A 22,884-nucleotide genomic window follows, 5' to 3' on the forward strand; every position below is an offset into this window, starting at 1 on the left:
CTAGAAAGCCAAAACAAGAGTTTTCCAGAATATTCTCCCACCAACTTTTACAATGGCTCTGCTTCTATTCTCTTGAATGTTATCCAGCCAACATCATTCATACATTTACTTTTTTTTTTTACTTTTCCCTTGCAAACTCATAAACTGTGTGAGTCTTGTTAATTCCAGGTTCAAAGAACTCTCTGAGGCATGTTCCCAGAGGTCATCTCATTCTGTTCTGTACCGCCCCCCCCACTGAAAAAAAAAGCTCTTAGAAAGTGGAAAATATCACAGTGTTATACTTATATAAATAAATATATATGTATATATGTGTACATATATATACATATATAAAAAATACAACGCCTTAGACAAACACAGTACTTTTCAATTTACAATGCATTTTTTACTTATCCTCACAACGACCTTGTAAGGTTTTACCATCCCCATGTTTTACAAATGAGAAAATGGGCTCAGAGTCAGCGTGACTTTCCCCAAAGCCACACAGTGACTGGATCACTGACCTGGGTCTCCTGACTTTGCAGTCCTGTGCTTTTTCCCACAAGATAAATCATCACACTCGTTATTATCAGTCCTGAAAAGAGGCAGTGGTGGTACGCAGTGTGGGCAAAGCATTCTTAAAAATCTCCAAGCCAAGCAACTCCACCTTGTTCTAGTGACTGTCCTGGGAACTCAAATTCCAAATGACTGGCCTCCTCCCATCTGCTAAGTCACCGCTGCGACTTCTCTGCTGCTCAACTTCGTCCTCCTCTGCCAACGAGGCTGTCTAACGTGGGGGACAGCCCTGGCTGGGGTGCACAAGGCAGGCCGCCCTTGGCTTCCCTCTTACTCCCTCCACTTCCCAGCCTCCCCAGATGGAACCCAGTTGCACTCTAACCTCCCTTTACTCTGCTGCCAGCTTCCCTTGGGCTCCCCCTGCCGCGTCCTAGCTTTAAGCAACTGCTGCTGCAGGGCTCTGGGACTTCCAATCCTTTTCTCCCCTTTTACATGTAAATGCTGTGATTTATAGCAGCAGGGCTTCTAAGGAAAGAAAGAAATATGCAAACAAAGAAATGCCTTGTGTTCCACAGTTTGCTGGGGAGTCACTGGGAGGGGGCATGAGAAGGGCTGCAGGGTGCTGGTTGTGTTCTCCTGCTGAATCTGGGTGCCGCGTGCAAAGGTGTGCTCACCGAAAAGTACTCACAAAGCTGTGCACATATGATTCGTGTGGGCTTCTGTAGGTAGGCTAGGAGTCCGTTAAAAATTCCAACAACAGGGGGTGCCTGCATGGCTCTGTCAGTCAAGCAGCCAACTTCGGCTCAGGTCATGATCTCATGGTTTCGTGAGTTGGAGCCCTGCGTCAGGCTCTGCGCTGTCAGCAGAGCCTGGAGCCTGTTTCAGATTCTGTCTCTCTCTCTCTCTCTCTCTCTCTCTCTCTCTCTCTGTCTCTCACCCACTTTGCTCTCTCTCTTTCTCTCTAAATAAATAAATAAATAAATAAATAAGCATTTAAAAAAAATTCCAGCAACAGAGCAAGCAATTTTATGGTGGTGGTGGACTGCGGAAGGCAGAAAGGCTTTGGGGCAAGCCTGTGTTGAGAGAGTCCCTATACCAGCAAAGAAGCCAGACTCGGGTCCCCTAAGATGTCTCACTCTGAGAGCAAAGGCCTCAGCATGCTTCGGGGATGACAATTCCACAGCAGCCCCAAGAAGGGGCCGTTCCTAAGCACCTACGTACAGCTGGAGAAGAATAAGGATCAGAGTCCAAGGCTACGTCTGTGAGCAGGCATCTCTGCGGCCTCGCAGGACATTTCAGGAGAGCAGGTCCCTAAATCCAGGGAGAGGGAGGGCACCGCACGATCCCCTAGGTCACCCATCCCATATGCTGACTGAGAAAGTTGCAACTTCTCCGGAACCTTTTTCACTTTAAGACGTAAGAGATCAGTAGGGTTGTATTCTGCTCCCCAACTGAGCTGGGATCTTACAATGAATGGACATCTGCCTTAAGTCCTCTCAGTAAGTAACTTTCAAGGATGGATGCAAATAGATAAATGAATAGTAACCAGCTAACGCGCCGGTCCTGGAGCAGGCTGGGAGCCTGAAGTGCCTCACTGTTTCCTGGACAGACCATGTCCTTTCACATCTCCACGGATGTAGATATGCTGTTCCTTAACCAGAATGCTCTTCCTTTTTTCCCCTTAAATTACAAAAAATCCCTTAACCCTCTATTAAGGCACTACAGAAAGGCCTCTTCTTAGGTGAAGCATTTCCTGCCTGCCACCCTTGGAGCAAGGGGCCCCTGTTCTAGGACGTAGAGCACTTTGTATGCACATCTAATAGAATTTGCCACTTTGCACTGTAATAGGTACTTTGAGTTTTTCCAAGGCAGGCTTAGTTTCTTATTCTCATTTTCCTCCCTAATGCCTGGCCCCGTCCCTACTGCGTAAGAGGTGGTCAAAAGCACATCCGCATGAAGGGGCCACGGAGTTAAGTTATCTCGACATCTCACACATTTATAAAATAAAATAAAACTCTTCTCTGAGTGATTGTTTATAACGGCTCTGTTTGTAAGAGGAACTGTAAACAACCAAAATGTCTCTCAATAGGCAGATGGTTAAGCAAACTGGGGTACCTCTACACCAAGAAATACGACTCAGCAACAAAACGGAATGAACTATTGATTCATGCCACGTGGATGGTCTCAAGGGCGTTACACTGAGTGAAAAAGGTCATATACTGCATGATTCCATTTATATAACATTCTCGAAGTTATAAAACTGTAGAAATGGAGAACAGATTAGAAGTTGCAAAGGGTTAGAGATCGTGGGGGGGGGGGCGGCAGGTGAGACAAAATGGCGGCGCGAGGGAGCCCTTTGGGGTGATGAGACCCTGTCGCCTTGGTTCCGGCGGGATCTCTACACATCTACTTGGGTTTGATACACCAGATATTTTGATACCCCAGTTTTGATATCGTACTGCAGCTACGTCAGATATTAACCAGTGGAGGACACTCAGCTGAAGTACCTCTCCATACTATCTTTACAACCCCTGTGAATCTAGAATCCTTTCAAAGTAAAAAGGGACGACGTTTTTGAAAAAGCCAGTTCTCAGAGGTTCCTTCCACGGAGTGTCCGTCCTTCACAATGACCTTTCATATTAGTATTTTACAGTATCAAAATGCATCCGTGTAGATGGAGTGATGTCAAAATGACAGCAACTCTATGACACGTCTGTTCTTCTCCCCATTTTATAGATAAGGAAACCAAGGCTCTATGCTTGTTGAAGAGCACACAGTGTGTGGCAGAGCTGGTGCTCCAACCTGACTCGGTGAAATTCCTATAGATCTGTCTTCTCATCTTCAAAATAAGGGGAGTCACCAAAGGCAACCTCTAGAGGTACATCCGGTTCTAACATCGTATGGCATGGGTATTTCAGTGCCCCGCTGTCCTACTTCTGAGTTAGCATTAGGGGTCTGGCAATCCACGACTGGACTATAGGCCAGTAATTGGTCCTACAGAGGAAACACATCTGTCAGAGGACGCAGTGGTAGGTAGCTGGCGGCATGTGGATGAAAGCACTGAATTCCTCAATCCCCAACCTCCCAAGGCCAAGAGTTGTTGAGATGAGAAGCCCAGTGACTCCTGGACTTCCATGTTTCTAGAATGCCTGGCCTCTCTGGTTGGCTTCAGTTCCTCTGCTTTTATTTCCCCCACTCCCCATCTCCTGGGCTTCGTTCCGTCACACCCCACTGACTCTAATTATTGATACTTTGTGCCAAGGAGGTGAGCTGTGAAAACGTCTTACCAGATTAGTGAAGATGTATGTGTAATAGGCTGACACCATCCCTAGTTCGGCTGCCTGCAACGGGAAGAGAACGAGATTAGAGAGAAAACAAAAACCCACTGGCAGTGAATGAGCAGCGAGAGCTCCAAGCGTCCGCCATTTATCTGACCCCGTTCCCTTCGGTTCTTACATTGCCCTTGACTTGGAGGAGGGAGAACAGAAATGCTGGGCTCTGGAGCAGGGTCTCTCCCCAGCCCCCTGCCCTCCACCCCTGCAGTGACATTCCTGGAAGCTGGAAGCATTCCCATGGATATAACCAGATATTATGGAAACCAAAATGACTGTAAGGGAAATAAAGCAAATAATAAAACAGACTAAAATAATCATCTCCCAAACTGTTAGCAGTAACAATGACTAACAGGTACCCATTCCTTCATATGGGCCAAGCACTAGGAAGCATTTTGCTTGGGTTAAGTCAATGAGGTAGGCACCCGCCACGTGCCAGCCAGGGAAACCGAACCACCAAAGGGCTAGGGAACTCGTATAAGATCATACATCTCATCAGTAGAAAAAGATGAAATTAAAGCCAGGCAGCCTAATTTCAGTCCTTTTAACCAAACTGTACTCTCCCCGGAGGACCGTGATATTGATGGGAAGCACTGACAACTCTCAGGGGCCGAGGCAGAGACAGGAGAGTCTGTGGGCTATTGGCAATTCCCAAATGAACTCAACCTCTGTCAAATGCGAGCGAGCCAGGCTCCTAGGAGTCTTTGAATCTGCAGTAATGTAGGAAACAAGTGAGTCATTTGCAAACTTTGGTCCTTTATTAGTAGTAAGGAACAAGTTGCGTGTGACATGCCTCGCCCTTGATCACAGCACACCGCGTGTCATCGTCCCAGAGTCGGGAGGCTGCGACTTCAGAACAGCCTCCCTTCTGTCTGATCTTTGTAGCCATCACATGTCCCCCACACCAACGTCCCCCGTCAGTGTGCCTGGCTTTGAGCCAGACAGGTGCCACAGAAGCCGACAAGTAGATCAGGTAAATAATGAGCCCAGCTCTCCCTGGGGTCCTCGTGCCTTCTGACAGTCAGAGTTGCATCTCGTATCTGCAGCCGCAGGGCCACTGGGAAACCGCTTTTGTCGTGACTACTGAGGTGCGGGAGGGGAAAACAAGGGCCAGGGGTGATTATATTTTCCTCTTACGAGGAACTCCAGTAACTTTGTGAGCATTCTTCTGGGAGCCCTCACAGGCTCCTTGAAGCGCAGGCTGGGGTATTTCTATTGCCACCACTCCCCTGGAGATGAAGTACAGAGGGCTCTAGGCCTGGGGCCAGACGATGCTGGGCTCACATGCGGCTCCAGGCCTCACCTCCTCCTCCACTTCCAAGAGGCTGGCACAGTCTGATGCCCACCCCTCCCATCCCCCCACACTCAACACCGTCCGTAGAAAAGTGCCACTGCCTGTCACCACTGCCTAGCTGGGTGGGAACCCCTTGGGTGCAGGGATGGAAGGGGGGCCAGGGGACGGGGCGGGGAGGAGGCACTGTCAGATGGTTAAAACCCACTTGTGAAATCTGCTGCCCAAAGATAAAAGACAAGAGATCCTTGGTTTTTAAGACCCGAGTTCTGGGTAAACATGCAGTTTGTTGCCAGAACAGCTGCTCGATAAAGCAGGGGATTACTCTGCAAATCCTTCCGAGATGGAGAGACAGCAGAGTGCTGGCAGGCTCCAGGGCCCGGCTCGCACCTGCACCCTGAGCCTCCCGGAAGCTCCCCCTGCTTCCGGCACTGAGTCCCTCCTCCCCAACGCCCCCTCCCCCACCAGCCGTACTCTAACCCTGGAAAGGAGGAGCCTGAAGCCAGAGCCAGGCCTGATGCCAGGTGGGCACCTGCCTGCTGGGGGCGGGAACTAGGGTAACTGGTTTCTGAAGCCTCCCTCGCTAGTCATTGAGGGGCTTGGTTCCAAGGTCACAAGGGCAACAAGCGGTCCCAGGAAAGCCTGTCACTGGTCACCCAGCAGAGCCATCTGACAATAATCATCATTACGGGGGGAGTTTCCTTCAAAAGCACAGCCATTAAAAAAGAAAAAAAGTGTTGTTAATGAAAATACCCAGGACTGGCAAGGGCGCAGTAAGACACCTATCCGTTTGTGGGAGTAAAAATTGTTATGGCCTTTTAAAAAGGCAATCTGGCAAATCATATCAAAATCCTTAAAAGCATGCATATCTTTAACCTGGTAATTTCACTTCGAGAAATTTATGCTAAGAAAATATTCATGAATGTGCATAAAGATTTATGGACAAAGATGCGCATCCTGCATTGTTTATTACAGCAAAAGATTGAAAACAACCTGTATCCTCAACAATAAAGGGATGGTTAAATAAATTATGGGATGCGCACATGATAAGAAACGATGCCACCATGAAAATATTTGCAGACAAATATGTAATGACATAAAGCAAAATGCACGGCACATCATTAAGTGGGGAAAAAAGCAGGTTACAGAGGTACATGGGCCGTGTGACAATCATTTCGAAAGAAACGAATTTGTCTACGAAGGCAGACAGAATAGACATCAGAATATCACGGTGGCTCTCTCTGGGTGATGGAATGTCTTACTTTTCCATGTGTCCCTATAAGATTTTTCTATCAGGCCTCAAAGGAAAGGCTTCAAGAAAGAAGGAAAGAAAAAGCTATAATGATTTATATTTGCTTCGATGTGCTTTTCTGTACTTTCCAAAATTTCAATAATAGATACATTATTAAAAAAAAAAAGCCCTATCACATATGCTGGGAGCCATAAAATATTCCTGAGGTGATTACACATTATTATAAGGGCTGTCCCCAAAAGGCTTCAGCCTGGGGGGTATTTGGGGCAGAGTCTGGCTACTGCAGAGTGGAGCATGCATTCTGACCGCCCCCTGAAATGGAGGGGACAATGATCTCAGTCCCTGTCCCCAGCTTCCCCAAAGACTCTCCAGCCTATCTCTCGGAGGCCCTAAAAGTTAGAGGATCTTTTCCATCCTTGATAACTTCATTGATCATAGGCCCAGACATAAGCAAAGAAAAAGAGAAAAAAATTCCGTTTGGGTGTGTGTGTGTGAGTTGGAGTATATGTTCCCAGGCAGACGTGGGTTTGGAGCTGTGCAAAATTACTATAGCAACGGGCTGAAGGGACAGCCCTTGGTACTCAGAGAACTCATTCAACTCTCTTATTAACTCCGAGACCAAAACTAGCTGAGGAGGGGTGGGCAGGAGCGGGAGAAGGGGAGGAAGAGACAATCATCTGAGTGTCTGGCGGGCTCCTCACAGCCTGGCAGAGGTTAACGAGAAGTCTCACTCCCCCCGTGGAAGATGGCAGGTTGCGTTTAAATGTGCAATTAGAGTGGCATTGGAGGAGGCCGGCATGCCTGCGGGAGCTGCGGGGAGCCACCGGGGAGCCTGCAGCAGGGTCTGTCTGTCTGCGCTTACGTGGCCAGCCCAGCCACCAGCCCAGGAACGGACGCCTGGGGACTCCAGGCTGCCCAGCTGTTTCCGGCTCTTTCCCCGGCACCTGACTCCTTCTGTCTTGGTCTCTCTTTCTCTCTCGTTTTCAGATGGCCTCCCTCACAGAGCTCGAGTTTCTCTCACTGTGAGTTTGGATTCAGGGACTGCCACCCTGGCCCCTTGTATTCTAGGGGGTGGAAGAAACTGCTGACTGGCTGTCAGAGACAAGGGGAGCCAGCCCGGCTCTGCTGCTCCTTGGTGAAGATGTGGACAAAGCCATTTACCTCCCAGAGTCCCAGTGTCTTGTCAGTCGGGGGAAGATGGGATACCGGCCCCACACAGTCACTGAGAGGATTACGCTGGGAAGTTACACAGCAGCAGTCTGCAACCTAGTACACTGTACGGGGACTACAAGAGGGCTGCACACGCTCGAGGGACCACCCTGCTTGTCAAAAAGTGGAAATACTTCTGTACCACTTGGCACATAGCCTCTGCCCCTACTGCCGCAGCCCCTCCTGGGAACCCGCTGACTCTGGCAGGGTCTTAGCTGGGGGTACTGCTCGCCCGGCAGCACCAGAAGTTAATATTTTAACAACATCACTCTCATCCTGCTTTTCCTTTCAGCTTCCAGGAGCCATCCATTGAAAGTGAAGCACAGAGACAAGTGTCAGGGCTCAGGGGCCATGGTCCAGGGAGGGCACCCAAGGGCAAAGAGGCTCAGGGGGAGGGGAAGGGAGAAGGATGCCCCGCCCCCGCCGCCCCTGGTCCGGCTCCCACCTTCAGGAGGATGGTGTGCGACATGGAAGCGTTGGCGTGGACGATGATGGTGGCCGTCTGGTCGTCCCGGATCTCCTTGAGGAGCGGGGTGGGGTCCCAGGTGTCATCCAGCATCCGGACCGAGAGCGTGTCCTTGGAGATGAGGAATTGCCGGAGCAGCCTCTCCAGGTTTAAAAGGCCTGGAGGGGAGAGAGATGAAGCCCCTGAGGGTCCACAGTGCTGCCTGGGGAGACACTGGAGCAAAAGTGAGAAAAGCAACGACCTGGGCTGGAGGCGGGGCCTCGGGGCCGGGCCCACTGCTGGCGTGGAGCGAGGGTTCAGCTCTGCGGGCTTCGACGGTCCCTTCTGACTTAAAAAGAATGTTCCCAAGCCCCTATGGCCTCCCCAACTCCCTCAGCAAGGCTCCTGTGAACAGAAACGGAGCTCCCTGGAGTGGGAGGCGGGTCTGCTCTCCGTACCACAGCCCTTGGGAGCAGCCGACGCCAGGGTTCAGAGACCAGCAGGCCTGGATTTTCCCTCTAACTTGGCCACTCCCTCACCAAGTGACCTTTTCATGTGGCCGGGGCTCTTGGCCTCAGTTTCCTCATCTGAAAAACGAGAACAGCAGCAGCCGGCTCCCAGGACGGTGGCGAGGATTAACTGAGGTAATAGAACGCTCAGGCCTGCGCCTCGCCCTCACCAATGCCCACGGATGTTCACAGAGGCTCCATCTCACCCTACAAGAGCGCAGCCTTTGTTTTCAGTGTGAATGTGGGGGAGCACTTTCCTCAAGATCACAAGGCCCAGGAAACGGGCCTGACGAACCCCTTTGAACTCCTGGAAGCATGGCGGCTGCATTAACACAGGTATCATTAAGAGGACGGGCTTTGAACTGCTCTCCAGCAGGCAATCATGTGGGCCCAGAACAAAGTGAGAATGTGGGATTGTGAGCGAAGGACACCCCCTCTCACCCCAGCTGTCTGCTGTCCAGGAGCAGGAGTGGGACGAAAGTTCCAGAATGGTGCTGCTGTGACACAAGGGTCCTAATCCGGCTCTGCCTCTGAGAAGGCAGGCCACAGGGGAGGTGTGTGTGAGGGGTGGAGGGTGGGGTCTCCCGCGCGGACAGTGGTCTCAACTCCAGCGGAAAGACAAGTACGGGCATTTGTTCCCAAAAGCAGTGACAAGAGTAACAATTACTGGACCCTTAGTCTGTTTCTATCCTGGCCCAGAAAATGGGCTAAATATTCTATGCAGCTTGTCTAAGTCCTCACCACAATCCTCTGAAGCATTTTAATCCCACATGCAGAGGGGACACGAGGCTTCCAGACACTGGATGGCGAGGAAGGACTGGCTTCCTAGCCAAAGGCCCCTGTGCTCCCATCTCCGCACCTGTTACAGGATGTTCATTGCAGGCCTGTCTTGCGCTTGACCCCAGACTCCCCCCTGTGCAGCTTCCTCACCCTCCTGACCCTTGAAGATCAAAAGGGGAAAGAGAGATGGGGCGGCGGGGGTGGGGGCCCTGAAGGGCATTGCATCCACCTCCCTTGATCTGTAGAGATGATGAAACTTGCCCAGTCACACAGGGACACAGCTGGGACCAGAGTCCCAACTTTGTCATCTCCAGCCAACCCTCTTCCCATGAGCTCGGGACATGGGACACACGTGTCTCAGGACACATGCAGCAGGGGGGTGGCACACACAGAACCTAGGAGGTGCCCAGGGGTGTGTATCTTGCATCTCTGGACTCGGGGAGGAAAGCCCCACACTGGGTGTGTTTTCTATCAAGGGCAAGGTAGCAGGGTGGAGCCCGAGGGCCCGGCATGGTAAAGACAGGGGGGCTCTGAGAAGGTAGTGTCAATGCCCATTCTCCAGCCATGGGTCCCAACAAGGCGGTCCGGCAAGCTGGTGGCTACAGCGGGAGGGGAGAGCTCTGGGAGGGGGGTCATTCTCTGGGGAGGCTCCAGAGCAGGTGGGGACCTCTCCTTCCTTCCCCCACAGGCTCTCGAAGGACACCGGTAAATCTCCACCCCTGCCGCTGTCTGTGTCCCCTGCAGACCCTGTCAGGAGGGGCAGTGATGCCTCAGGGTCGACCCTCACCAGCTGTGTGATCATGAGAAGTCATCTAACCCGAGGCTCCATTCCTCATCTGCAAAATGGGCACAACAGGTGAGAACTCACTGAGACGCTGGAATGTGTGGTTTCACTGTTCCTTCTGCATTTACTCATCCCCACAGGTGCGGCTTGCTGAAGCGGAATAAAAAGGGACGAAAGTACAAGTCCGTTCAACCAACATCTGTGAATCCCAAGAGCCAGGCACTGGGCCCATAAGACATCAGCAGAGAAGATGGATCATGCAGACCTTGGCCTCCCAGAACTAAGAGTGCAGGGACTTGCAACCAAGTCTATAACAAGGTTCAAACCATACTCATATTTTGTTTGATGGGCTGAATCATCTGGATTTCCATGGCGCAGCCTCATTTAGTTCTGTATGTAAAATGGAGAGAATATTCATGTCTCCCTCAGAGGTCGTGAAAAGCGAAATCCCACCTGCACAAAGGTCTGAGCATCTGACCCCAAAGACACTACCTATGAGGAGGCCAGGGAGGCCACAGCTGGCGTTCCTGGAATGCAGGCCATCTCTTTGGCTCAAGAAAAGATCGTGTGGGCATGCCATGGGGGGAGAAGGCACTGCAGCTGGAGGGGTGAGTCAAAGGGCGTGGAGGCAGAGGGCAATGCCACGGGTCCTGGAACCAGGCAGGAAGAGCCTCGAGAGCCTGGCTGGGAAAGAGGCCAAGTCCCCTGGGATCCTTCAGAGTGGCAGTGAAGTTCAGTGGGACGAGACAGGGAAGGTTGGAGGATGCCACGGGGATTAGGCACAGCACGGAGATGCTTGGCCAGGACAGCACAGGGATGGTACATCCCTGTAAAATTGGCAGGTGCCCTGAGCTCCCAGGGAAGACCTCCTAGATGGGAGATAAACTGGGGAGTCTGCTTCAGTTAATGCCCAGCACGCCCTGTCTGACTGCCCCTTGGGGTGCCCTGCTGTCCTTTCAACAACAAAGCAGCACCCCCATCTCCTCCAGCATACTGTGTGTGTGCTGAGAGGCAGGGCAGGGACAGGAGGGGAGAAGGGCGGCGAGTGCTCAGAGGGGCCCGCATCCCACCCCTGATCTCTGATCAGCCACTCCTCTTCTGGTCTGGACCACACCTGGCAGCAGCAAAGGGAGCACAGAGCCGCAGGCCAGTCCTGGTTCCACAGCGGCTGGGATTGGTTAGCTCCGGTGGCCCCCACCCACACCCCCCTGCACTCAGTGTCCTCACCCGTAAAGTAAGGAAAACAACCACCTTCCAGGGTGGGAGGATGTCAAGGAAAGCGGAACAGGGTCTGTCCCCTGGAAGATGCTTCAAAAATCTGGTTTCCATTCAAGCCCTCCCCCACCCATTCACGTCCTAACTGTCCCTCTTTCACCCCATCTCCTTCTCTTACCAGATTTATTAACCAATCTGCAAAATACAGAAACCATGTGAAACACTTGGTAGCATATATGCATATATATATGTATGTATATTACCGCATATGCATAAGCACTAAGTATGTCATGGCATTGGGCAGGAATCACACTTCAAACTCTTCTGCACAAGCCCAGGGTGAGGCAAGGGGCACAGCGCTGGCTGATGGGCTGAACGAGAGACTGAGACCGGGGGGGGGGGGGGTAACGCGGAGAGAGGTCCTGCATCTTTTTTAATTAAAAGAGTTTTCTTTTATAGTTTATTGTCCACTTGGTTTCCATGTAACACCCAGTGCTCATCCCAAGTGCCCTCCTCCATACACATCACCCCCTCCCCCTCCCCCCATCAGCCCTCAGTATTCAAGAGCCTCTCATGGTTTGCCTCCCTCCCTCTCTCCACCTATTTTTTCTGCTTCCCCTCCTGCATGGTCCTCTGTTAAGTTTCTCCTGTTCCACTTATAAGTGAAAACATACAGTATCTGTCCTTCTCTGCCTAACTTAGTTCACTTAGCATGACACCCTCAAGGTCCATCAATGTTGCCACGAATGGCCAGATTTCATTCTTTCTCATTGCCATGTAGTATTCCATTGTATAGATAAACCACATCTTCTTGATCCATTCATCAGGTGATGGACATTTAGGCTCTTTCCATGATTTGGCTGTTGTTGACAGTGCTGCTATGAACATTGGGGTACATGTGCTCCTATGCATCAGCACTTCTGTACCCCTTGGGTAAATCCCTAGCAGTGCTGTTGCTGGGTCATAGGGGAGTTCTATGGATAGTTTTTTGAGGAACCTCCACATTGTTTTCCATAGTGGCTGCACCAGTTTACATTCCTACCAACAGTGCAGGAGGGTGCCCGTTTCTCCACATCATCGCCAGCATCTATAGTCTCCTGATTTGTTCATTTTAGCCACTCAGACAGGCGTGGGGTAGTATCTCAGTGTGGTTTTGATTTGTATTTCCCTGATGATGAGTGATGCTGAGCATCATTTCATGTGTCTGTTGACCATCTGGATGTTGAGAGGCCCTACATCTTAACAGAGCAGGGGAGCGGTGGTGCCAGGTGGGGAATGGACACCTCACCATTTGAGAGCAGCTGAAGGGTGGGGGTCCTGGCTCCAGGAAAAGACAGACTTAACTCTTGGTGGCCTCAAGGATGACACCCCAGAACAGAGTGGAGGGAAGTCACAGGGAGACAGACTTAGCTCAACCTAAGGAAGAACCTCTGTTCAAGCTGTCTAAGGATGTAGTGGACTACATCATAAGGTAGTGAGTTTCCCGTCGCTGGAGGTAATCAAGGAAAGACTGAAGCCCCTCTTGATAACTGTCAGAAAGTGAATTAAACTAGTGAATGGAAAGCTGCTCCAGAAGAACACTGATGTTTTTCCAGCCCATGGATTCTTTAGTTCTATGAAAAAGATATATATATATATATTTATTTATTTATTTATTTATTTATTTATAAAATATATATATATATATTTTTTAAATTCTGGACAATGGAAGGAATTTTGGGCAGTGGAAGGAATTTGCAGAAGGTGGTTTCATTACATTAAGAACATTAGGAGTTTTTCAGCGCAGTGTGGCATTTTCCAACTGTCGCACTCTTCACCTCAGTCTGTTTAATGGCACTGAGGGATTTGCTGAAGGCAGCTGCCCCCAGAGGGGTTAAAAGCGGCTCTCTTCCCAGCTTCCCTTCCACCTCTACCCCAGCCCTCCTCTCCTCCGGGACCCTTGGCCCAGCAGCGGGTCTGCCTGCCAAGTCCAAGGCTGAGAGGGACCTGGGGAACCCATTAGTCTCGCTCAGGATGTAACGGGATGGATCGATGAGAGCCTCGGCAGGCCGCCTGTTCTGGGAAGGAGGAGGGAGGCTGGCTTCTGCAACCGGAAGGCAGGGGGCCAGGCGGGGCGGGAGGAGGAGAGAGGAGCCATGAAAGGCACAGCCGGGGTTGGACTGGGCCGTAGGACAAGGACACAAATACCTAAGTGATGGGTCTGCAGGGGCACAGAGGACCCTTGTATCAAAAAATAAGAATAAACACCCATTTCAACTGGATCCCTCTCTCTCCACAGGCACATTCCCTTGGCTACAGGCTTTGGCTCTAGAAAAATGCTAACACTCCCAAGATGGATGGCACTTTGACTTCTTGTGGGACGCAGCTGATGTAAGAGTGACCTCAGAGGACTGTGGTAAGGATTTAGGGAGATGACATCGTTCACCATTGCACCCACCGCCCTAAACCTGGGAAGGCTCCATTTCCCTTCCCCCCATGCCAGGTGCACAGGCCTCAGTTTTCAGACCTTTGCTCAGCAACAGATCCTGGAGAGATGGGAATGAGAATCCAAGGTGCTGCCAGTGGGGAAGGGGCACAGAACAAGTTCAAGGGCTTGAATGATGCATTTCACCTGCTTCTTGGTTTTATCTCATCCCACAGCTGGGCTTGGCCCAGAGGCCAGGCAGGGGAGGCCAGACTACAGGAGCCAGAGGAGGAGACAGACAGGGCCTGGGGGAGACGGTGAGGCTTCCTCTCACAGGAGGGCTTTCCTCTGTCTTGCCTGGTCCTGCGGGCTGTGACCATCTTCTTTTCTGACGGGGAGGGTGGGTGTGGGAAGACCCTGGCCTCTGCCCGCTGCCTCCGGACTTCAGGGCGTGTTTCAGGCTGGGCCTCAGCTAGTGTCCCGGCCCTGAGTGCTCCATCACATACAGATGATTTAACCCCCACAAGTGCTGGGGGGAGGCAGGTATTGCCATTACTCCGGAATGGGAGAGGTGTGGGGACAGACCACAGAGCTAGAAAGCCCAGGACAGACCAAGGCTCAAACCCAGGCTTCCTGATTCTGAGTTCTGGCCTCTGGTTTCCCATCTGAGTGGGCACAGCCAGGCCTCGATCCTGCCACAAAATAGGAAACAAACGGCACTTCCCTTCTCTCTTTTCCACGATGTTTGGAGAAGCAGGGGGAGGAGGTAACAAGAACCATGTGTGTAGAAAGGACCTAAACTCTCTTTTCCTCATGCATATAATAGGAATGTTTAGAGAGTCCATCTTCTATGGTTATCATGAGGCTTATTTATTTTTAATGTTTATTTCTATTTGAGAGAGAGAGAGAGAGAGAAAGAAAGAGAGCAAGAGAGAGAGAGAGAGAGAGCGAGCACAGGGGAGGGGCAGAGAGGGAGATACAGAATCCAAAGCAGGCTCCAGGCTCTCAGCTGTCAGCCGCACAGAGCCTGATGCGGGGCTCGAACCCATGAACCACGAGATCATGACTTGAGCCAAAGTTGGATGTTTAGCTGACTGAGCTACCCAGGTACCCCATATCATGAGGTTTAAATGGGATAATTTAAAAAGGTTCAGCAGGGCATTGGGCACCAGGTGCCCCACAAACGGTTAATTTTGTACCACTGTGAGTATACGCCTCCCACAGTACGTGGCTGCTGGGGCTGGCACAGGGCAGGTCCACTAGGTTCCCAGTGTTTTCACAAGGGGCCCTGAGTCTCCTACTCTCCCATCCTCCACCCCCTGCTGCCATGACCTTGATTACAGGATAAAGTAACAGTAAGTAAATGTTTACTATGCTCTGGGCCCACATACCTTCCACCCAGATGCCCTGCAAAGCAGTATTATTCCCACTTTATACAGGAGGGAACGAAGGCTCAGAGAGGTACAGTGATCTGCACAATATCACACAGCTCCTGGGGGGCAGAGCAGCTTGGTTTGACTCCAAAGACCGTCGATTATCTTTTTATTGCCCATTCTGCACTTCTCTCCAGCTGTGTACTTCCTCCCCAGGATCAGTCTGCTGCTCTCCAACCACCTGGACAGAGTTTCGCATGCACAGGGACAGTAAAAGGGTCGTGCTGCTTCAGATCCTCACTTGGCTTCATTCAAAAGGGCTCCAATGGGGGCCCCTGGGGGACTCAGTCAGTTAAAGGTCTGACTTCGGCTCAGGTCATGATCTCACAGCTTGTGGGTTCGAGCCCCACATCGGGCTCTGTGCTGACAGCTCAGACCCTGGAGCCTGCTCAGATTCTGTCTCCCTCTCTCTCTGCCCCTCCCCCACATGCAGTGTGTCTCTCCCTTTCTCAAAAATAAATAGACATTAAAAAAAGAAAAAAAAAAGGCTCCACAGAAGGAAAGAAAAGCTGGCATGTGCCTCTTGTCTCCTAAGTGTGGATGCCGTGTCATACTCTGGGTATGTCGTCCTGTCGGATGCCCTCGACTGTCCTTCCAGGGAGGCACAGTCCCCACTTTATAGACAACAGAAGGCTAGAGAGTTGCTAAGTCATCTTCCCAAGGTCACACATGTAGTAAACAGGCAGCAGAAGGCATAGGGGCACACGGCACATAGCCACAAAGAGTATATTAAAATACTTAGAAAGGAACACCAAAGAAAATGTAAAAAATATATATATATATATGTGTATGTGTACATATATATATATGTGTATGTATATATATATACATATATATGTGTGTGTGTATATATATATATACACATATATATATATATGTATATATATGATTTGAACTTTGCACAAAGATACCAGGAAAATACATAATACTTGCAACCAAAGGGCGTCTAAGGCTCTGGGTCCACCCTGAGGGTCTCAAATGGTAACTATGTGGCAAGGCTGGGTGATCTCACCAAAGGGGCCTCAGGGACCATGGTGGGGAACCCAACTCTCCTGGAAAGCCCCCTAAGAGCCGTGTCCCCTACGCTCAATGGTGATGACCAGTATGGCTTGTCTACGCCCCTTACCTCATCCCCTCCCCCAGGCTCATTACAACCAGGCACTTGCAGGTGTTCTGATTTTTTTTTGAAAAAAATAAAATAAAACACAATACAACTCGACTTGGTCCAAAACCTGCTTATTAAAAATCTACTTCTGTAGAGAAGGAGAGTAAGTGCTATGATTCCCTATGGAATGATCTCTGTTATGTCTAATTTTGACAACTGGAAAATAGAATTAGATGCCTGTTCCTAATTGAACTTGCAGTGTCTCTTGGACCCGCATTAATAAGGAAGGATGGAAGAGTTCCTCCTCCCAAGCTCTGAGCTACAGTTCCCTCGGCCCCTGATTTCTTCATCCTTGGATTCAATTTTAATCCGCCTTGCCCTTGAACTTCTCCAGCGCAGCCCTACCTTCCTTCCCTGGGCCCTGGAGGGTGGCACCGGAATCACCCAGCAGCCTCAATGGATGAGTTCTCCAAGGAGAGGCAGCACCATGTGGCTGATGAGTCCCTCCAGGGCTGTGACCTGGTCTCTCTGGTACTTGGGTAGGCTCGTCGTTTCCAGGACAGTGTCTGTGCACAGCCATCCGACACCCTGCTCAAGGGAGCAAGGGGACACCCTCCTCCAGAGAGAGCTCTGCCCTTCAAAGGACACAGTACCTGCCAGGCAGGGCCCACCCTGAGCTGGGGTGCGGAGGTGGTCTGCACCAGGAGTGGGGGAGGGGCCCTGGAGGAGGAGATTCCGGCTCAGAGTCAGAGTTGGGGTCCTGGTGTGCCACGTGCCAGCTGTGTGACCTCAAGTGAGTCCCTGAACAGCTCCAAGACTCTGTTTTCTTGGCTCTGGAATGACTGGGGAGGAGGGAGATCGAATGGCAAAACTAATTGACCTGCTTTGCCGTCTGCAAGGAATTGTGTGAATGTCAAGGAATATTGCGAGTCTAAGGGAAAGAGCCCTGGGCTAGGAGACAACAGAACCTAGCACAGTCCTCAGGGCACAGTAGATGCTTCATCAACAGCTGAGCAACTTCATTCCCAGGAAGGTGAGCAGGGCTCACCCTATGCGCAAGAGGGACTGAGGCTAGACACAAGAAAGAACTCCCCATCAGGCTGCTGAGACATTGGACCCGGCACTGAGGAAGGGCTGCAGGAGAAAGTTTGCCAGGAGAGATTTACGGCCTGTCCTTTGTCTCTTAACACTCCTGCTGTGTGCATGGAGGGCACAAGTCCAGTCCTGCCTGAGTGAGTTTCTGGCAAACATTTCTAGGGGGAGAATCCTTGGTTTTGTTACACCATCAGTGGTCCGAGGATACCGCACGAGGAAGGCCAGTTGGTGGAATGCAATGTTTCCCAACTCCCTTCTAGCAAATACTAGCATCTGCTAGGCTTTTCAATCAGCATCCTTTTGGGACTTAGGGTCAAAACCATTTGGAAGAGAAGTGGTAAGTAGTAGCTTTGGCCACAGGACAGCTCGGGGTATCCGTGCTAATGTGTGCTGTGAATCTCCCTGAGGGAGAAACAGAATGAAGTGTCTAGCCAAACATTTTTCCTTTTCAGTTTTCAGATTGGCCACAAAATTCTTTGTCTTCTCATCTAAAGCAGTGCTGTCCCACAGAGCTCTGTGAGGACGGACAGGTTCTGTGTCTGCGCCGTCCCCAGGTGGCCAAGGAGACTGAGGAACTGGATTTTGAGTAGCATTTAACTTTCACATGGGGGATTCCAAGACCTCCAAAGCCACGGTGTCCTTGTAATAATTAAAGAAACTATATAAAAAGCACACAGGGCTGAGGCTGTTGCTTTCTTTGTTTCTCGGATCGCACTGACTAATCATAAATCCGTGTTGACGCGAATAAAGGAATGAATGCACATCATGGGTAGGCAGTCGGGTGCAAGTGCCTTATAAAGAAGGGGGTTTTGACCCTCGACAGGGAAAGGGCTTTTGTTTACAGATGCTATACCGCTTCTGGGGTAGAGAAAAGACTTAAGCATGCAGAGCGGTTCGGAGGACCCATAGAAAAGGAGCCCCAATGACAAACCTCTGCTAACAGAGCCCACCCAGCCTTGCTGGGTGAGGCTTGCGTAGGCGGGCTGCCTGGGGCTCGGGCACTGGGCCCCAGGGGCAGGTAGGGGCCAGCACCTGCCTGACCACATGTGGGTACACAGCTGTCACAGGGAGCGCACAGATGCACAGATTTGCAGCAAAGTGTTGGCTTAAATTAGCTAAATCTCATAAACACTAAATTTGTGTTATAAATTGATAGTCAGAGAAACTGTATTTCTAAAACCTGCATTTGCAAAAAAATGCTTTATCAGGAATTGCCCTTGGACCTTGTTCCATCAGCAAAACCCGCTCTCCAGGGGGAAGAAGCTCTTAAGCCCATCAAGTACAAAATGCATCCAATTTTATATTTTCCCTCTCTCGCTCTTTTTGTAGCTCCTTAACAATGAGACTGAAAATGTGGGAATTGAGTCTGTGGATGCAAAAAAGGCTTGGAGGTTGGCCAGTCTCCCTGTAACCCAGTTCTCTCTGTTCCGCCCATGCCTGGCAAAGGGTGTTCCTGGATCTCTCTTTCTCTCTCCCCAACCCCCCAATACAGACAAACAGCAAGGACACATGGGAATCATCCCTACCATCTGAGGGAGCCCTCCCCATCCTGGCTGACTCCCAGGTGGAGGCAAATCCATCCATCCAGGTGAAATCCACAAGCCAAGGGGACTGTGTGGGGCGGAGCCCGGCTGGGGAAACTTACATTCTGCTTTGGCACAGATGAGGCAGGCGGTGGTGCAGTTGAAGAAGTTCAGGATCCCGGCTACAGCCACGCTGATGTCGGTGTTGCTGGGGTGGAGGTTCAGGGTTGTGAATCTCTGGGACTGGAACTTGATAAATTCTTCTGGGGCCACTTTGAAATGGGGGACCTGGGAGGAGGAGCAAAAAGAAAAACAGGCAGCACAGAGGATTCAGGACGAGTGAAAAAGAAAGCAAGCATGAGTGAGGCGAGGCTGTGGGCGGTGGATTCTTCTCTGTCAGAAGAAGGTCTGCGGAAGACCTCTGACACACATCGGTGGAGATGGAGCGTGCAGGATTCAGGATACCCACACCAGAGGAGGAAGACAAGATGACATTCTTGACATTGCACTTGACAGTGCTTAAAACGGGACCAACCCAGGATGAGAACCCCTTCCACCGGAGACAGGTATAAACGTCCTGTGGACCTTGAAGCTAAGGTCTGTGGCCCTGAGAGTGCAAAATAAGAGGTCTTTATTCTCAGACCAGCTGCCCACTGAGAGGCGGCGAGACAAAAGGCTCTTGGAGGCACAAATCCTTATGATGTTTTATTTGTAGTTAATAAATCAGAGCAGAGATGGCAGACAGAGAAAAGCACTGCCCTGGGTACTAAGAAAGGAGCCCCATCAGACCAGCCTGGCCGACAAGTGTATAAACCAGCTCCCAACAAACTTCCCCTGTGTCAGCCTGGACGGGGCTCTTCCACAGACACGCACACGGGGCAGGGAGTGCCAGCCGCAGGCTGAGAAGCCATCCACAGAGCCTCTGAATGGAGCCAGGTAAATAAAAACCTGCTCTGGCTTCATTAGGACAGTGTCAGCTTCTCTCTGCGTCTATTACTGATATTTCCAGGAGGCACTGGCCCGCCTTCTGCCTCTCTTCTCCCAGGAAGCGATATTAACAAGCTGTGATGCTGCTTTATTGGCAGCGTAGGCTATTGGGTAGGTAATAGGAAAGTTAAAGCATAATAAGCTGCCATCCACCTTGATTTGGTTTTGTCACCCTCATTCCTGGTACCCAGAGCCAGGAGAGCTAAGGCCACTTTGTGCATCTATCAGAGATGGACTCGGGAAACCTCAACCCCTGTCTTTCCTTATGACCAGTGCACTATGGGAGGGCCAAGTTACAGCGAGCATGATTTGGAATGATGCTAAAGCAAGTAGGACTGAGGCTAGACAGCAGAAAGGACTTCCTGCTGCTGAGTTCATTGGCTCCCAGAGTGAGTTGTTCAGAAATGACTGCAGACATTTTCTGGGCCTGGGCTGGCCCAAAGTCTGGGATAATGTTGAGATGGTGTCCGTAGGAGTCTGCTACCTTGTCGTTTTAAGATTCTGGGAGAGGGGGCACCTGGGTGGTTCAGTCGGTTAAGCATCCAAATTCAGCTCAGGTCGTGATCTCATGGTTCGTGGGTTCGAGCCCCGTGTCAGGCTATGTGCTGACAGCTCGGAGCCTGGAACCTGCTTCAGGATCTGTGTCTCCCTCTCTCTCTGCTCCTCCCCCACGCACACTCTGTCTCTCTCTCCCTCTCAAAAGAAAAAAAAAATCTTTAAAAAGAAAAAAAACAGAGTCTGGGAGAGGTCAGCCAGAGACCAGAGCTCCTCTGAGACTGGGGTAGCAGAGGTTAAAGATTTAGCAGAAATTAGAGAGAAAACTCTTGAATTCAACTAAGATTAGCCCATGATCCCAGAGAAGGCACCCAGTATTTTCTAGCAGAGACTGAAAAAGGCAGACCCAGAGAGACCCTGGTGAGTTCTGAGAAAAGACTCAGAGGAGTGAGGTTGATCTAAGGGGTCTTTCTTCCCAGCTTGTATTTTGCATCCAATACAATCTGTCTAAACAGAACAACAGATGCACCTTGCAAGGAGAAAGAGTTCACAGAGGAGCAAGATAGAGGCCAAGGTCAGGCAGGGGCAGGGGGAGCGGGGCCAGGCTGGCCGGCCCCTCCCTGGGTGGCCATCCAGCTTACAGGATTCCAGCTAGCTCACCCCCAGGAGAATGTACGCTTGGAGACACCCTTGAATTCACACAGAGATGAATCAGGAAAAATACTCCGAATACTCAGGAAGGTGAAGGACAAATGCATTTTACTGGTTATAGACTTGGGTTTACATCCAGGTTCTGCTGTGTGATTCGTGGGAAACTGCTTAACCTATCTACGTTCCGTTAGGATGGAGAGGATGATAGGTGCTTCTTGGATTTGGGGGAGGATAAAATAGATGAAGGGCATAACAGCCTAGTACCTAACATGCAGTAAGCATTCCACTTATGCCTTCTGTCCTTCCCTTCCCTCTTTCTCCCCAAATCTAGGGGCTCCTGAAAAAGTGCTTGAAGCTCTCTGCGCAGGTGGGTGTGGGTGGAGGGTCCTCCCCAGGAAGTGGCATCGGAGGGCCGCCATCTTGGAGGCTGCTGCAGCGATGGGCCCAGGCAGGGATGGGCCAGGCAGATTCTGTGGATTCTCTCTCTAGGACAAAGATCAATCCATAATTGATTTGCAATTGCAAATGCATCCCAGCAAGTCACTGTGAAGGTGTGTGGGGAAGGAGAGGTGAGGCAGAAAGTGGCCAGCCACAGGGCTATAGAGATGTTAGCAGCATTTAAAGGAATGAACTCCTCGGTGAGAACTCCATTTCTTTTCCCCGGAGCTGAGGGGAATCAGTGTGAGGCAGTTCAGCCTCATAAAATATGAAAAGAAATGCATAATCTGAATGGAGAGGAAAGGTTGCTCTGGAAGGGACAGGACCAGCAAAGGAGGGGTAACCGGCTGGCTGTTCCCTGGGCAGCACAGCCCGGCTGGCTGGTCAATGGCACGGGGACCAGGGTGGAAGGGTGCGGAACATGGTTATAAACTGGGGTCTCTGCCTCTGGCCTGAAATGCCAAATGGGGTTAAGGGATATGCATTAGCTGAGGGGGAAAAATATCCACTGAACCCCACGAGGAGGCCATTTTGGAGTAGGAGCTGGGGTGGGGTTACGGTAAGGGACAGTGAGACAGTGTGATGGGGAGGGGGGAGAGAGGAGAGAAGAGGAAACGGGGAGCTGAAGTCTTGGCAGCCTTACTTGGTGAAGATCACAGGGACTGCTGCAATAACAGCCTGCCAGGGATCTGAGCCGTGTTACTTGGAGCACGGCAAGAAAGATTTAAATTAAACATCAGCTCTAACTTCCTGGGGCCGAGGCCTGTCAGGTAGGGGGCGGGGTGGCGGGGTAGAGGGGTGATGGGGGAACGCAGTAAAGGCAGAAAAGGCTCCTTCTTTGGCCTAGGATGAGTCAAGAGTCATCTTTTAGGGCATCTGAATGGGTAGGGATGGGGAGCTCTCCGCAGAGACCTGGCCTGTGGTAAGAAGGCTCAGGGGGCTTAGCCTATGGGGCAGTGGCCCAGCACTGGGGGGGCAAGACGAGCCACAGGACTAGGGCTAGGACAGCACAGCACTTTAAAGTGCAGCTAACAGGGTGCCTGGGTGGCTCAGTTGGTTAAGTGTCCAACTTCAGCTCAGGTCATGATCTTGGGGTTTGCAGGTTCGAGCCCTGCATCTGGCTCTGTGCTGTCAGCCTGGAGCCCGCTCTGGATCCTCTGTCCCCCTCTCTCTCTCCACCTCCCCTGCTTGTGAATGCTCTGTCCCTCTCAAAAATAAATAAAAAATTGAAAAAAAATAAAGTGCAGGTAACAATTCTGAGAGTAGGTTCGTGAAAAGGGACAAGATAAGTATCTGCCCAAAGCCTCAGGGATTTGCCAAGCCTTCTGATCATGAGAAAAGTGGTAACCTCAAGGGGGTGGGCTCCAGGGGATAGGGGGGGTCGGCTCCAGGGGACAGTGGTGGGGGGTAGGCTCCAGGGGAAGGTGGGAGGGTAGGCTCC

At 50.9% G+C, this 22,884-nt stretch overlaps 1 protein-coding gene across 1 annotated transcript in view; it reads right to left on the minus strand.

Moving 5' to 3' along the window:
- The window catches only part of GRIK4 (glutamate ionotropic receptor kainate type subunit 4), a 297,108-nt gene that overhangs the window by 140,300 nt on the left and 133,924 nt on the right, over nt 1–22,884 (minus strand). The window contains exons 4-6 of the mRNA XM_029915677.1: nt 18,995–19,160; nt 8,025–8,203; nt 3,783–3,836 (exon numbers count right to left, since the gene is read on the minus strand). Of these exons, the coding sequence (XP_029771537.1) occupies nt 3,783–3,836; nt 8,025–8,203; nt 18,995–19,160 (399 nt within the window). The remainder of the gene's footprint in view (nt 1–3,782; nt 3,837–8,024; nt 8,204–18,994; nt 19,161–22,884) is intronic.

The sequence above is a fragment of the Suricata suricatta genome, chromosome 11 (genome assembly GCF_006229205.1).
Source record: "Suricata suricatta isolate VVHF042 chromosome 11, meerkat_22Aug2017_6uvM2_HiC, whole genome shotgun sequence".
Lineage (NCBI taxonomy): Eukaryota > Metazoa > Chordata > Mammalia > Carnivora > Herpestidae > Suricata > Suricata suricatta.